The 16,600-nt window shown below is 48.0% G+C and overlaps 1 protein-coding gene across 1 annotated transcript in view; it reads right to left on the bottom strand.

Annotated features, from left to right (window-relative positions):
- The window catches only part of NAA15 (N-alpha-acetyltransferase 15, NatA auxiliary subunit), a 761,793-nt gene that overhangs the window by 352,463 nt on the left and 392,730 nt on the right, over window positions 1-16,600 (bottom strand). The window contains exon 10 of the mRNA XM_069242270.1: window positions 462-534. Within this exon, the coding sequence (XP_069098371.1) occupies window positions 462-534 (73 nt within the window). The remainder of the gene's footprint in view (window positions 1-461; window positions 535-16,600) is intronic.

Genomic DNA, 16,600 nt, shown 5'->3' with positions numbered 1-16,600 from the left:
AGTTCCAAGTCAGAAAACAACCAATAGGTACATTACAGATTGGATGAAAGGGTGTTTTGCATTCATACAAATAACCCATTTGTCATAATATATGTACATTCATACCCTGACATAATTCCCAGGTACATGACTTAAGTGTTGCGTCAGCTCAGGTTTTGCATTGAATTCTCTGACTTGTAGTCGTGTTTATTCCATTTTAAAACAGACTACAAGTCCCAGAATTAAAAGGAAAAAAAACTGAACTGGAGCAGCACATCAATAATGGATTTGGGAAGCTATGCACATTAAACTATTTGCCAACTGGATGGGAAATGTTCAGCAGTTAAAGAAAATACTAACATGCATGGTTGCCTGAAAATTATCCTTAGCAAGCAAGTAATTCAGACAAAGCAGTGATCAAATATGTATAGTCTTTACATTAATTTACTGATAACATGAAATTAGGAAATATGCACACTTACCATTTGGATTAAACAACCTGCAGCTTTTTAATGAAGTTTCATAACCTACTACCAACTCTTCTATGATAACCACCTAGCAGGGAACATAAATAAAGTCAATCACATTAGTATTATCCCCCTAGTTACACAGCAGTATTACACATACATGTAAAGCTATATAACCTTCATTTCATTCTTCCAACTGAAAGGAAGAAACCCCTAATTAATCCATAAACTAAGGTTTCTGTGGTGCTTAAATAATTTTGACCGTTAACTTCAGCCACCAACAAAAAAAAAAAATCTGGGAGCCAACAAAATAAGCAGACCTAAGCAAATAAATTTATAGCTGCAAAGTTTGCACATGTAACCAGCTACAGCAGTCCAGTTGTCTTCTGGGACATGAAGATCTATAGTACAATGGGATTAATGTAAAGTCCAGGCAAGCAAAGAAAAAAGAAAGAACCCGAACTGGAGAAGCTAGATATGCATGACCCAGTCAGCCCAGCAGGGGTCATCTCTACAGCATCCGAAAAAGACAAGTAGACCTCTCTGCAAGACATGCTTCATTGCTTTCAAAGTAGAACCAAAACTGGCAGCCCACCAGATGCAAGTACTTGTCTCGTCTGGGACAATATCAGTAAGAAGGGAACAATTGGTGTTGGCGCTGCCTTGCCTGGCAAGTAAAGTTTTCTTACCTTAGTACAATATGCAGCCGACTGCAGAGGCAACAAAGCCGAGATGTGGTTAGATGGAGATTATGGGAACTGTCCAGCATGGTAACCAAGAGGTACATATGAAGAGCATACTACATGCAAAAAATGGTAAGAGTGGATGTGGAGACTGAAACTGGTCAGAGAAATGAATGAACTAGAGGAAAAACTGAGTATAGGAAGCTGGCTCTTTTACAGTTTTCAAAAGTTGACAGTGCAATTTTAGGAGCAGTAAGGTTATCCAATGGGGGAAAAGATATACTGGTACTTAGCAGGGATTTACAGGACCAATTTTCTGGAGTCAAGGTAAGTATAAGGCAAGGTCCAATGCAAGCACCAACATGTCACTTCGGAAGGCACTGTGGAGTCTAGGCACAGATGTGCTTTTCAGTGTCAGGTGTTGTAAGGAAAAGCCTCCTTGGCATGGTTACCCCCTAAATTATTACCTTTGCTGATGCTAGGTTATGATTTAAAAGTGTGCTGGGAGCCTGCTAACCAGGCCCCAACACCAGTGTCATTTCCCTAAACTGTACCTTTGTCTCCACAATTGACACAACCCTGGCACTCAGGTAAAGTCCCTTGTAACTGGTACTGCTGGTACTAAGGGCCCTGATGCCAGGGAAGGTCTCTAAGGGCTGCAGCATGTCTTATGCCACCCTGGGGGACCCCTCATTCAGCACAGCACACTGCCTCAGCTTGTGTGGGCTGGTGGGGAGAAAATGACTAAGTCGACATGGCACTCCCCTCAGAGTGTCATGCCAACCTCACACTGTCTGTGGCATAGGTAAGTCACCCCTCTAGCAGGCCTTACAGCCCTAAGACAGGGTGCACTATACCACAGGTGAGGGCAAATGTGCATGAGCACTATGCTCCTACAGTGTCTAAGCAAAACCTTAGACATTATAAGTGCAGGGTAGCCATAAGAGTATATGGCCTGGGAGTTTGTCAAACACAAAGTCCACAGTTCCATAATGGCTACACTGAAAACTGGGAAGTTTGGTATCAAACTTCTCAGCACAATACATGCACACTGATGCCAGTGTGCAATTTATTGTAACATACACCCAGAGGGCATCTTAGAGATGCCCCCTGAATACCTACCCAACTTCTAGAGTAGGCTGACCAGTTTCTGCCAGCCTGCCAAATCAAATCAAATCAAATCATTAACATTTATAAAGCGCGCTACTCACCCGTGCGGGTCTCAAGGCGCTAGGGGGGAAAGGGGGGGGTTATCGCTGCTCGAACAGCCAAGTCTTTAGGAGTCTCCGGAAAGCGGAGTGGTCCTGGGTGGTCCTGAGGCTGGTGGGGAGGGAGTTCCAGGTCTTGGCCGCCAGGAACACACCAGACATGCCAGGAACAAAGCCTGTACTGGGTGGAGGTGCTTCTCAACTCCCCCTGCAGGAACTGTAACACCTGGCGGTGAGCCTCCAAGGTTCACCCCTTTTGTTACAGCATCCCAGGGCATCCCAGCTAGTGGAGATGCCCGCCCCCTCCTTTTGGCGCCAAGGCTGGAGGCGATAATGAGAAAAACAAGGAGGAGTCACCCACCAGTCAGGACAGCCCCTAAGGTGTCCTGAGCTGAGGTGACCCCTCCCTTGAAAAATCCTCCATCTTGAGTTTGGAGGATTCCCCCAGTAGGATTAGGGATGTGCCCACCTCCCCACAGGGAGGAGGCAGAAAGAGGGTGTAGCCACCCTCAAGGATTGTAGCCATTGGCTACTTCCCTCCCAGACCTAAACACACCCCTAAATTCAGTATTTAGGGGCTCCCCGAATCCCAGGAAATCAGATTCCTGCAACCTGAATAAACAAGAAGGACTGCTGACCTACAAGCTCGCAGAGAAGGAGGAAGATGACAACTGCTTCAGCTCCAGCTCTACCGGCCTGTCTCCAACTTCGAAAACCTGCAACCAGCGACGCATCCCACAGGGACCAGCGACCTCTGAAGCCTCAGAGGACTGCCCTGGACTAAAGGACCAAGAAACTCCTGTGAACAGCGGCCCTGTTCAAAACCAGCTACTTCTTTGCAACAAAGAAGCAACTTCCAAAGACTGCACGTTTCCTGACGGAAGTGTGAGACTTCTCACTCTGCACCCGACTCCCCCGGCTCAAAATCCAGAGAACAAACACCTCAGGGAGGAGTCCCCGGCGACTGCGAGCCCGTGATTAACCAGAGACGACCCCTCCTGAGCCCCACTGCGACGCCTGCAGAGAGAATCCAGAGGCTCCCCGTGACCGCGACTGCCTGTAACAAGGGACCCGACGCCTGGAACCAACACTGCACCCGCAGCCCCCAGGACCTGAAGGAACCGAACCTCCGTGCAGGAGTGACCCCCCCAGGTAACCCTCTACCTTGCCCAGGTGGTGGCTGTCCCGAGAAGCACCCCCTGTGCCTACCTGCACCGCTAGAGTGACACCCGGGTCCCTCCATTGTTTCCTACCTGAAACCCGACACCTGCTTTGCACACTGCACCCGGCCGCCCCTGTGCCGCTGAGGATGTGTTTTGTGTGCCTACTTGTGTGTCCCCCTCCCCTCCCTTGCCCCAGTGCTCTACAAAATCCCCCTGGTCTGACCCCGAGGACGCAGGTACTTACCTGCTGGCAGACTGGAACCGGAGCATCCCCTGTTCTCCATAGGCACCTATGTGTTTTGGGCACCTCTTTGACTTCTGCACCTGACCCCCCCAAAGTGGTAACTTTGGGGTTGCCTTGAACCTCCAACGGTGGGCTGCCTATGCCCCGTAACTGAGACTTGTGTTTTACTTAGCTCCTAATCTAACCTTTACTTACCTCCCCCAGGAACTGGTGATTTTTGCACTGTGTCCACTTTGAAAATAGCTTATTGCCATTTTTTACAAAGACTGTATATAGGATATTGCTTTTATTCAAAGTTCCTAAAGTATCTATGAAGTACCTTGCATTTAAAGTGTTTACTGTAAATCTTGAAGCTGTGGTTCTTAAAATAAACTAATAAAATATATTTTTCTATATAAAAACCTATTGGCCTGGAGCAAGTCTGAGTGTGTGTACCTCATTTATTCCCTGTGTGTGATTTCTTACTTTGAAATAGTATATACAGAGCCAACTTCCTACAGATGTCAGATGTTATTCCAGGGGGAAGGAGGGAGGGGGGTCACTTCACGGTGACTTATGGGACCAATCTCCTGGAGTTAAGTTAAGTGGTGGCAAGGTCCAAGGCTGCACCAACAGGTCACTTCAGAAAGGAACTGGGAAGAATCTGACCCCAAAGGGTGAGAGTCTTTGGAAGTCAGAAACAAAGCCTGCTCGTTACACACCCCTCCCAACAGGATGACCTGCAAATCTGCATTCCAGCCATGCGGCCCTCCATCCCCAAAAACAATTAAAATAATTAGGCCAGTCCCTGGGGATGAGGTACACATGGCCCCACCGCCACCCAAAATATTTTTATCTTTAGGCTCTGTCCCAGGAGATGGGGTGCCCGGGCTCAGCCTGTGGAGGGGGGACGTGGCTCATCCCCCACTACACACAGCCATAGGCCGGTTTATAGGGGGTGGCCGGAGGGCCTGGCCATGCAGCGAACCCCTGCTGCACACAGCCGAAGACAGAGAGCAGCACAGGGTTGGGTGTTTATAGGGGTTGGCTAGAGGAACTGGACGCAGGCAACCCCTGTTGCTCACGGCCGAAGGCCATACACAGGCGGGGTTGGTTGGTTGGTTATAGGGGTTGGATGCAGGCTCTGGGACCAACCCCTGCTGCGCACAGCCTCAGGCCGTGCGCAGCAGGGGTTGGGTGGTCTTGGGGATGGGGTGCCCTTTTATGAAGTTGCGGTGGAAGGTACGACAACAGGTCTTCCATTTGGTCCCAAAGAGACCTATCATACCTTGCTAGAAGTGCTTGAGAGTTTGCAATCTGCCAATGGTTAGCAGTTTGAGCTGCTACTCTTTTACTCGCTGCATCAAATTTGCAACTTTCCTTGTCTGGAGAAGGAACATCCTCTGTAGGTTGGCTATTGTCCCTCTTTCTTGCTGCACTGACCACTATAGAGTCATAAAAAATGGATCAGAGGGTGCAGGTTTATATTTTTTATCCACCCTGGGTGTAATGATTCTGGATTTTACAGGTTCTTTAACCTGATAGTAGGCAGTGATATCTTCAGGGGGTTATGTCCCAAGAATCTATATGCTCTTGAGTGTCGTACTAATTATCCCTATGTGGTGAACTGGGATTGTGGAGAAGTTGTGTAGGTGAAGGTGGTGATGGTGGAGAAGCAGGAAGTAAAGGAGAATGTGGTGGTGAAGGCTGTTGTGAGGCCTTTGGTTTCTCCTTTTATTTAAATATTTTGGCAGGTGGAAGCCCAGCTTCCAGAGTTTCTTGAAAATTACATTTTCTTTTGATTGTTGGAGAGGCTATGATCCTTCCTGTGCCCTTATGTATATGGATCTTTCACTGTTTAGCTTCCAATACCTCCAATATGGGCCTTATTTCTGAAGACTCCTCAGTACCTGGAGCATATCTACCACTGTAAAGAAATGGCTCCCTGTTGCAGTTACTCCCCACTTTTTGCCTGATACTGATGCTGACTTGACTGAGAAGTGTGCTGGGACCTTGATAACCAGGCCCCAGCACAAGTGTTCTTTCACCTAAAATGTACCATTGTCTCCACAATTGGCACAACCCTGGCACCCAAGTAAGTCCCTTGTAACTGGTACCCCTGGTACCAAGGGCCCTGATGCACACAGTGCTTGCCAGCTTGTGTGTGCTGGTGGGGAGAAAATGACTAAGTCGACATGGCACTCCCCTCAGGGTGCCATGCCAACCTCACACTGCCTGTGGCATAGGTAAGTCACCCCTCTAGCAGGCCTTACAGCCCTAAGGCAGGGTGCACTATACCACAGGTGAGGGAATAGGTGCATGAGCACTATGCCCCTACAGTGTCTAAGCAAAACCTTAGACATTTTAAGTGCAGGGTAGCCATAAGAGTATATGGTCTGGGAGTCTGTCAAACACGAACTCCACAGCTCCATAATAGCTACACTGAATACTGGGAAGTTTGGTATCAAACTTCTCAGAATAATAAACCCACACTGATGCCAGTGTTTGATTTATTACAAAATGCACACAGAGGGCATCTTAGAGAACCCCCTGTATTTTACCCAATTGTTCAGTGCAGGACTGACTGGTCTGTGCCAGCCTGCTGCTCAGAGACGAGTTTCTGACCCCATGTGGTGAGGGCCTTTGTGCTCTCTGAGGACAGAAACAAAAGCCTGCTCTGGGTGGAGGTGCTTAACACCTCCCCCCTGCAGGAACTGTAACACCTAGCAGTGAGCCTCAAAGGCTCAGGCTTCGTGTTACAATGCCCCAGGGCACTCCAGTTAGTGGAGATGCCCGCCCCCTGGACACAGCCCCCACTTTTGGCGGCAAGTCCAGGAGAGATAATGAGAAAAACAAGGAGGAGTCACTGGCCAGTCAGGACAGCCCCTAAGGTGTCCTGAGCTGAGGTGACTGACTTTTAGAAATCCTCCATGGATGTCCCCTCCTCCCCTCAGGGAGGAGGCACAAAGAGGGTGTAGCCACCCTCAAGGATAGTAGCCATTGGCTACTGCCCCCCAGACCTAAACACACCCCTAAATTCAGTATTTAGGGGCTCCCCAGAACCTAGGAAACTAGATTCCTGCAACCTAAGAAGAAGAGGACTGCTAAGCTGAAAAACCCTGCAGAGAAGACGGAGACACCAACTGCTTTGGCCCCAGCTCTACCGGCCTGTCTCCCCCCTTCTAAAAGACACTGCTCTAGCGACGCTTTCCCCAGGGACCAGCGACCTCTGAATCCTCAGAGGACTGCCCTGCTCTAGAAGGACCAAGAACTCCTGAGGACAGTGGCTCTGTTCACTCAAGACTGCAACTTTGTTACAAAGGAGCAACTTTAAAACAACTTGCATTTCCTGCCGGAAGCGTGAGACTTGCTACTCTGCACCCAACGCCCCCGGCTCGACTTGGAGAACAATCACTTCAGGGAGGACTCCCCGGCGACTGCCCACCGTGAGTAGCCAGAGTTGCCCCCGAGTCCCCACAGCGACACCTGCAGAGGGAATCCCGAGGCTCCCCCTGACCGTGACTGCCTGCTCCTGAGATCCTGACGCCTGGTAAAGACTCTACACCCGCAGCCCCCAGGACCTGAAGGATCCGAACCCCGAGGAGCACCCCCCCCCCCCCCCCTGAAGAGACCCCTTGGTCTCCCATTGAAACCTATTGAAAACCTGACGCATGTTTGCACACTGCACCCGGCCGCCCCGTGCTGCTGAGGGTGTACTTTCTGTGTGGACTTGTGCCCCCCCCCCCCCGGTGCCCTACAAAACCCCCCTGGTCTGCCCTCCGAAGACGCGGGTACTTACCTGCTGGCAGACTGGAACCGGGGCACCCCCTTCTCCATTGAAGCCTATGCGTTTTGGGCACCACTTTGACCTCTGCACCTGACCGGCCCTGAGCTGCTGGTGTGGTAACTTTGGGGTTGCTCTGAACCCCCAACGGTGGGCTACCTTGGACCCAAACTTGAACCCCGTAGGTGGTTTACTTACCTGCAAAAACTAACAAACTCTTACTCCCCCCAGGAACTGTTGAAAATTGCACTGTGTCTAGTTTGAAAATAGCTATATGTGATTTATGTGAAAAGTGTATATGCTATTTTGCTAATTCAAAGTTCCTAAAGTACCTACCTGCAATACCTTTCATTTAAAGTATTACAAGTAAATCTTGAACCTGTGGTTCTTAAAAATAAACTAAGAAAATATATTTTTCTATACAAAAACCTATTGGCCTGGAATTGTCTCAGTGTGTGTTCCTCATTTATTGCCTGTGTGTGTACAACAAATGCTTAACACTACTCCTTTGATAAGCCTACTGCTCGACCACACTACCACAAAATAGAGCATTAGTATTATCTCTTTTTGCCACTATCTTACCTCTAAGGGGAACCCTTGGACTCTGTGCATACTATTCCTTACTTTGAAATAGTGCATACAAAGCCAACTTCCTAAAACCACCAACAGGTTTCAGCTTTGAAAGTTTGGATAGCGAATGCTTGAGTCGGGCAGAGAATGTCTGCTCCGAAAGTGTTGTGATTCTTTTCAGTTCCGAGGTAGAAGTCGGATTTTCAGCTTGTCACCGAAACAGGTGTGGGAAGCTGTTTGCTTGGAGCCGAATGCACTTTGGCCTTTTGTTTCGGTGCCAAACCTGAGGGTTTGTCATCCCACTGTATTTTTCGGGTCCAAACATGGCTGGCTGGCTGGCTGGCTGGCAGGCAGAGGAGGTCCGAAGACCAGTGTAGAAGTCTTTTTAATTGTCTCTTGGTGATGGGAAGGAGCGGATGTACTCCCATACTGTGCCAGTGGGATGGATTGGATGTCGACATCAGAATCTCGATCCAAATCGGAGTCTGCGATGGAAATGGTCACATGGTTTACCAATTCTTGTGGGTGTTAATCCCCTAAAATGTCGGGATTATTTTCAGACGACTTGGACACCATTTCTACTCGACACGCTCTTCGATCCCAAAGAGTCTTTTTGGAGCAAAACGACCAGTAAGTGTCACAGTTCTTTTCTCTGTGACAGATACAGATTGCACACGGAGTGTTGATCGGTGTATGGAAACTTGGTGTGACACAGAGGGCCAAAGCAAAACGGAGTCCATTCCATCAGCCTAACCTTGTTCAACTACAATGTTTCTAAGTAGGCCCAAAAAGGGCAAGGTCACTCCTAAGGGTGTGTAATCGACCCCGATGATTACAATCAGATTGACTATAAGATTGGAAAACTCGATTGAAACTATACTGACGTTTATAGAATAGAAGAGAGAAGTTCAGATAGTACCGAACCGAGATCTACCGGAGCAAGAGGAAACACGTCTGAACCAGACGGCGAAAAGAAAAACAAACAAAGGACTCTATGCCCATGCACACTATCACCGAGAGGAGTCACTCAATCCCATGACTCAAAAATCTTTCTTCGAAGAAAAACAACTTGTAACACTCTAAGCCCCACACCAGATGGCGGACTTATGCAAAGCATGTGTGTCTACAGCTACACATGCCATTGAACATTATTACATCTATAACTTTTGACCTGTACAATCTACTAACTTCATTCAAAGACCTATTTTTGTATTTTAATACAAATCCAACGTAATGGTGAAGCTAGATTTTCAAATAAATATGTTGGAAATGTAACTTAAAAAAAAGTTGCTTGTACCCTGCCTGAAGCTGCATTGGGGTAATTTGCATTTGCTCTGTAGCAATGTCCTCACCTGTACACGGTCTAAATTACGTATGAACGAGGTATGGAAACTGCTCCTAGAGCAGAGTCAGTGGCTTGGGATTGGGGAGGTGCTTTCTCCCCCTTGCAGGAGGACCAGTTTGAGTGGACCTAAAAACTGAATTAACTTCCAAGGGGTCTGCCCTGTCACCAGAAAATGTAGATGACAACTAGAAAGGCTCAGCCCTTGTCCTCCGTCACGCTGGCACTAAACCTATTGGGGGGAATGCTAAACCCAGAACAAGTTCTGAATCACAACAGGTGAGGGGACTGCTTATTACCCTGGACACACCCCTGGGTGGGCACACAGGCTCTGCACAAGGGAAGAAAGGTTTCCCCATTTTGGAGTTTTAGAGTGAGGGGAGCTGTGGGATTGCTCGTAGTAGGAGAAGAAGGAACTTCTGAAAAAGTAGGTAGGGTTACCTTGAATCTTTTGCCCACTTGGTTAGGGAGTATCCTGGAGTCACCTCACCCACTATCTGGTGGCAGGTATAAATGTGGTACTCTTCAGAACACTTTTGGGCCTGCAAAAATATCATAAGAGGAAGAACTGGACCCACTTCCTTCTGTAAACAGGACAAATAACTGAACTCCAAGGGTCAGTTGGTTGAACTCTTGTGTAGATACAGGGACACAACAAGCAAGCATGAAACCTTTTCCTTGAAGTAGCCAGCTGACAAGTAGCAACTGGCTTTAGACTGGACTTTGCTGTTGCCTGCTGCCTGGCACCCTGAGAGTGTTTAAGTGTCTTCCCCTGAGGCCCTGGGGCCTTAGAAGTGTACTCCAGTGGTTGTTTGGGTATCAGATTAAAGTCTGTAAACATTTGAAAACTTATCCCCCATATCTTCAGGGAAACCCGTAGGATAAATCATCTGATAGGAAGTTCTATAGTGTCTCATTGAATTTCAGCTGCACAACGCTACATATTGGCAGGTGGGAGAACTGCTACAAGACTCTCCGGATCTAATCTGGCATCCAGAGAATATTATAAGGTGAGGAATTTGTGGTTAAAAGGATCAATCAGAACCTTATGTTTTGTATACTTTTTTCACTGTTTAAAAACTCACCCCTTGTCTAAGGGAGGCAGAAGAATAGGATATTGAAGTTCTTTAAGCTGCAAAACTACCCATACTGGTAAGCAACCATTTCACTTTGTAGTCTGAAGCTTTTCAGAATTCACAAGCTGTGCACTGATTATGCAGAGGTTCCGTAAGTCCTCCATGCAGGAGTTTGGGTTGAAATGAGTGTGTGTTCACGGACAGGTGTTTTAAGACCTGTTTTACTGGTGCTTCTTTGTTGACTTGAATGACTTGTGTTCCTTGTTCACTGTGCCACTGGAACCACAATGCACCTGGCTGAAGAAGTCCAATTAGGCTGAAACCGGTCTTGGGGTGCTTGTCTCTCAGTTCAGAGAGGACCTGACTTGGCAATTATGGCTGGAGTGCTCCTATGCGGACCAAGGTAGATTTGTATACTGCTGGACTTAATCTGAGGGGGCATGGTGGCCAAAGGAACGAAGGGCTAGAATGCCACTGTTTAGGCAAACTGGAAGAATTCCTCCCATCATTTTTTTGTGCAACTATGTGTGGTGTGGCCCACTGTTGAAAAAAATCAGTGTACCACTTCGCATTTGAGATCCCATTCGAGTGACAAGCCTCCTTGGATGCTTAGCATTTGTGAATCAATGATCTGTATGCCTGGCAGATGTATGGCTGTTATTTTACTTTGTGAAATGCTTCCAATCATATGAATAGTGTCTTAAGTCCCAGCACATTTATATGCTTGTTTGATTCTGGAGGATTCAATTGTCATCTATTGCTTGCCTTCCTCATGTGTACACCCCAACCTATGAGGGAAGAATCTTTTGAAATGGTCAGAGTGGAGGGGGCAGTTGATTGAATAACTGGCATATGAAAACATTCTTAACACTGTACCATTGCATTTCCTTTTACCTTCTCTGTAATAACCAATAGATCGTCCTTATTGCCCAGTATCTATGACCACTAGTTCTGTAACCATTCTTGGATTGATCTTATATGTAACCTGCAAATGGGATTACAGGTATTCAAGAGGCCATCAATCCTAGTACCGTTATCCCAGTTCTCACCGTCTCAGACAGACCTTATTAGAAGGGTCATTTTTTTCAGCAATCCAATGATTCACTTAAATAAGGGATGGCTTTCCCAGTGGGTGAGTTCACAGTCACCACAGGAAAGGAAAATGTTACTTACTCTGTAAGCATCTGTTTGTGGCATGTACTGCTGTAGATTCACATGCTTTGCATACTTCTGCCATCTAATGTTCGACTTGGCGGTGTGTAACTTTTTTCCTCGGAATAAGTCCTTTGAGTCACGAGGTATTGAGACTCGTCCTATGACTGGTATTTCTCAAGATCATCAGTTGCACTGTTAGGCTGTTTTTCCGCACAGCAGGCCAGTATTGAGATTGAACAGAAAGTGTTGAGAGACGGCCATGCAAGTGTGTATGAAAAGTAAATAAAGTAGAGGATAAATCTACACATCTAAACATATGTGCATCTAAAATGTGTCTGCAGGCCAGCCATTGCAGCCTGTGTGAAAAGGTGCATAAACCCTTTCACTACAGGCCACTGCACCACGTCACTATAAGTCACCCCTATTGCAGACCCTCCTAGCCCAGAGGGCAGGGTGCAAGTACCTGGTGTGTGTGTGAGGGCACCCCTGCATGAGCAGAGGTGGCCCCACGAACTCCAGTTCCATTTTCATGGACTTTGTGAGTGCGGGTAAGTTATTTTACCCAGGTACTGGACATAGGTCACTACCTATGTCCGGCTACATAATGGTAACTCCAAACTTAAGCATGTTTGGTATCAAACATGTCAGAATCATACCACAAAAAACTGTTGCCAGTATTGGTTGTATGATTACATGCACTCTGGGGGCTCCTCAGAGGACCCCCAGCTTTGCTCCTACCAGTCTGCAGGGCTTTCCCCGGCAGCCCGCGCTGCTGCCATCCTACAGACTGATTTCTGCCCTCCTGCAGCTTGAACAGCTCTAGCCCAGTATGGCAGAATAAATGATTTCCTTTGGGAGAGGGAGGCAACACCCTCTCCCTTTCGAAATAGGTGTTACATGGCTTCAGAGGGGTAGCCTTCCAAAGCCACTGCTATGCTTTGAAGGGCACAATTAGTGCCCTCCTTGCATAAACCAGTTTGCACCAGTCCAGGGACCCCTGGTCCCTGCTCTAGCGCAAAACTTGACAATGGAAAGGGGAGTTACCACTCCCCTGTCCATCACCACCCCAGGGGTGGTGCCCAGTGCTCCTCCAGGTGGCCACTTGATTCTGCCATCTTGAATCCAAGATGGGCAGAGGCCTCTGGGAGTGGCCAGGTCAGGCAGGTGACCTCACAGCTCCCTCCTGATACGTGGTCACCCTGCTAAGTGATCACACCCCCTTTTAGGACTATATCAGGTCTCCCTCTTGGATGGGTCCTCAGATTCAAGCAGGACTCCTCTGCAACGTTCACTTCGACTTCTGGCCACTGGAACCGCAACTGGATTTTATAGGAACCTACAATCTGCAGCTCCAGAGACGACTTCCTTCAGAAACTGCAACATTTCCTCAACTGTGCATCCTCTAAGGCTGGCAAGTCTTCAGTCTGCACCAAAAAGAGTTCTACCTTGGAGTGAAGGAGTCACTCCCCCTGCATCAGCAGGCATCAACTGCAAAGAAAAACTGCGGCGTGGGTCCTCTCTCCTGGAACTCTGTGTAGATCCTTCAACACAGGTGGTGGTCTTGAACGGTCCCCTCTATCAGCTGTCCAACTTTGGAGGTAGTGAGTCTTAGTCTCTTCTTGCAGGATAGTACCCCTGTGCACCACGCCTCTTGCAGCTACCAAGGCTTGTTGTCTCTTCTTCCAAGGGATCTTCATGCTCCGTGTAGCTCCGTGTAGCTCCGGCCTCCAGCACTCTTCCCTGCAACGCGTAGTCACCTGTCTACTGCTCCAGCAACTCCTTTCCAAGTGTGCTGAGTGGGCCTCACTGCAACTCCTGTGCCTGCTGCCTATGGGGCTGCATCCTCAACTTCAGGCTCTCCTCACTGCCGAGGGTCGCTTGGGACTCCCCTCATTGGGTTGAGTCCCCTGGGACCTTCCTGGTCCCCAGCAGCTATGCAACTTCTCTTCTGCGACTCTTGCCTTTGCCAAGGCTTGCCTGTGGTTTTTCCACACCACTGATGGACTTCTTTCGACGTGGGACATCGACTGCATCACTGCTGGTACATTTTCTCTGAATCTGTGCTGCACAGCAGACTCCTGGTCTTCACCGCAGACTTGGTTTTTCATCTTAAGAAGGGTGGGTAGTGGCTCATGACCCAACCGGACACTCCAGCTGGAATTTAGACTTGGCCCCCTTCATTTGCAGGTCCTCTTCTGTCTGGATCCATCTTCTGTTTCCTCCAGTCATGCACAGTCCTTTTTATAAAGTTTCTATGTGGGTTTGGGAAAAAACAGGTACTTATCTCTTCTCTCCTGGTCACTGGGGGGCACTCTGGTAATTACCCCTTGGGTTTCCTAGTTCCTCTATCACCCCTCTACAGATTCCACTTACCTGCTTAGAGGTCTGACTTTAGCATTGCATTTTTTTTTAGTATATCAATCGAACTCCTCCTAGGGTCTCTACTGGTTACTGTTTCACTGTTTTCTAATGCTTTCTATGCCCATGTCCTGATTACAAAGGTGCAAGTAATAGTGTGTTCACTCACCTGCTAGTAGAGTATTGCCTATACAGTATTTTAGCATTTTTGTCACTAAAATAATCTTATTTTTTGTAACACTCCGTGGTTCTTTCATGTGTGTAAGTATTGTGTGACTATGAGTGGTATTTCATAGGCTTTGCATGTCTCCTAGATAAGCCTTGGCTGCTGATCCACAGCTACCTGCAGAGAGCCTGGCTTCCTAGACACTGACTACATCTCACTGATAGGGAATACCTGGACCTGGCATAGGGTGGTGATACCATAGGTGCTCACCACACACCAGGACAGCTTCCTACAGTAAGCACTCTTCCAGGTTGCTGCGCTGTAGATGTCTGGTAACAAAACATCTACCAACAATGCCATGGATGTGGACATGGCTCTTGTGAAATTAGTTCAGACTACTGAGTCCAAAGCTCTACCAGCTTTCTGATTACAAAACAGAATGGCACTAGATATCCATCTGGAGATACATTGTTTAGTTAGAGGGAAACCCTTGCTAGGTGAGCTGTATGCTACGAAGTCATGAAAAGTTTTAGTTCGGTCTAGATAAAACTTTAAGCACCTTTTAATTTCCAGATAGTACAATGCTCGTTCAGCTGATGTCTGAGGGTTTGTGAAAAATTATTTGAGAATTACAGGCTGTCATAGAAGTCCATTGGGACTTTAGGAATCAACTTGGGGCTTGAGCGTGGGATAACCCTATTGTGCCTGAATTTAAGGAAACGTTATTGGATGGTGAAGGTTTGAATTTCACTAACTCGTTCAGCCGATGTGAGGGCGAGGAGTTGAGGCACTTTCCAGGAGAGGGATCTTGTATCTGCTTTGTGGATAGGCTCAAAGTATGTTTCATCAGTTATGAAAGTACGGTGTTAAGCTGCCACAGCAGAGGAGGGGACTTCACCAGTGGGAATGTTCTGAACAATCCTTTAAGGAATTCATTATGAGCCTCACGGACCACAGAGATGGGATTTTTGGTGCTCTCCTCAAGTGAGAAATGGCTGTGAGGTGTACTTTAATAGAGGCATGAGCTGAGCATGAGCAAGGAATAATAGGTAAGGTAGAATCTCAGGTGACGAAGAGATGGGATGAACTTTAGCTCTCAGACACCATATGCAACACCTTTATCCAATTTAAGTGATACATTCTGTTGGTACTGTCCGCCCTTGCCCAGGCTAGTATCTCCCTACAATCCGAAGGAATGACTAGGATTGTGGAGCTCAGGAGCCAGGCTGCTGACCGTAAAGACTTAGTGTAAGGAAATGCCTCCTTGGCATGGTTGCCCCCTGACTTTTTGCCTTTGCTGATGCTATGTTTACAATTGAAAGTGTGCTGAGGCCTGCTAACCAGGCCCCAGCACCAGTGTTCTTTCCCTAACCTGTACTTTTGTATCCACAATTGGCAGACCCTGGCATCCAGATAAGTCCCTTGTAACTGGTACTTCTAGTACCAAGGGCCCTGATGCCAAGGAAGGTCTCTAAGGGCTGCAGCATGTCTTATGCCACCATGGAGACCTCTCACTCAGCACAGACACACTGCTTGCCAGCTTGTGTGGGCTAGTGAGGACAAAACGAGTAAGTCGACATGGCACTCCCCTCAGGGTGCCATGCCAGCCTCTCACTGCCTATGCAGTATAGGTAAGACACCCCTCTAGCAGGCCTTACAGCCCTAAGGCAGGGTGCACTATACCATAGGTGAGGGTACCAGTGCATGAGCATGGTACCCCTACAGTGTCTAAACAAAACCTTAGACATTGTAAGTGCAGGGTAGCCATAAGAGTACATGGTCTGGGAGTCTGTCAAACACGAACTCCACAGCACCATAATGGCTACACTGAAAACTGGGAAGTTTGGTATCAAACTTCTCAGCACAATAAATGCACACTGATGCCAGTGTACATTTTATTGTAAAATACACCACAGAGGGCACCTTAGAGGTGCCCCCTGAAACTTAACCGACTGTCTGTGTAGGCTGACTAGTTCCAGCAGCCTGCCACACCAGAGACATGTTGCTGGCCCCATGGGGAGAGTGCCTTTGTCACTCTGAGGCCAGTAACAAAGCCTGCACTGGGTGGAGATGCTAACACCTCCCCCAGGCAGGAGCTGTGACACCTGGCGGTGAGCCTCAAAGGCTCACCCCTTTGTCACAGCCCAGCAGGGCACTCCAGCTTAGTGGAGTTGCCCGCCCCCTCCGGCCACGGCCCCCACTTTTGGCGGCAAGGCTGGAGGGAACAAAGAAAGCAACAAGGAGGAGTCACTGGCCAGTCAGGACAGCCCCTAAGGTGTCCTGAGCTGAAGTGACTCTAACTTTTAGAAATCCTCCATCTTGCAGATGGAGGATTCCCCCAATAGGGTTAGGATTGTGACCCCCTCCCCTTGGGAGGAGGCACCAAGAGGGTGTACCCACCCTCAGGGCTAGTAGCCATTGGCTAC

Source organism: Pleurodeles waltl, chromosome 1_2, assembly GCF_031143425.1.
Source record: "Pleurodeles waltl isolate 20211129_DDA chromosome 1_2, aPleWal1.hap1.20221129, whole genome shotgun sequence".
NCBI classification, from domain to species: Eukaryota; Metazoa; Chordata; class Amphibia; order Caudata; family Salamandridae; genus Pleurodeles; species Pleurodeles waltl.
This window is presented reverse-complemented; position numbering and strand designations above follow the sequence as displayed.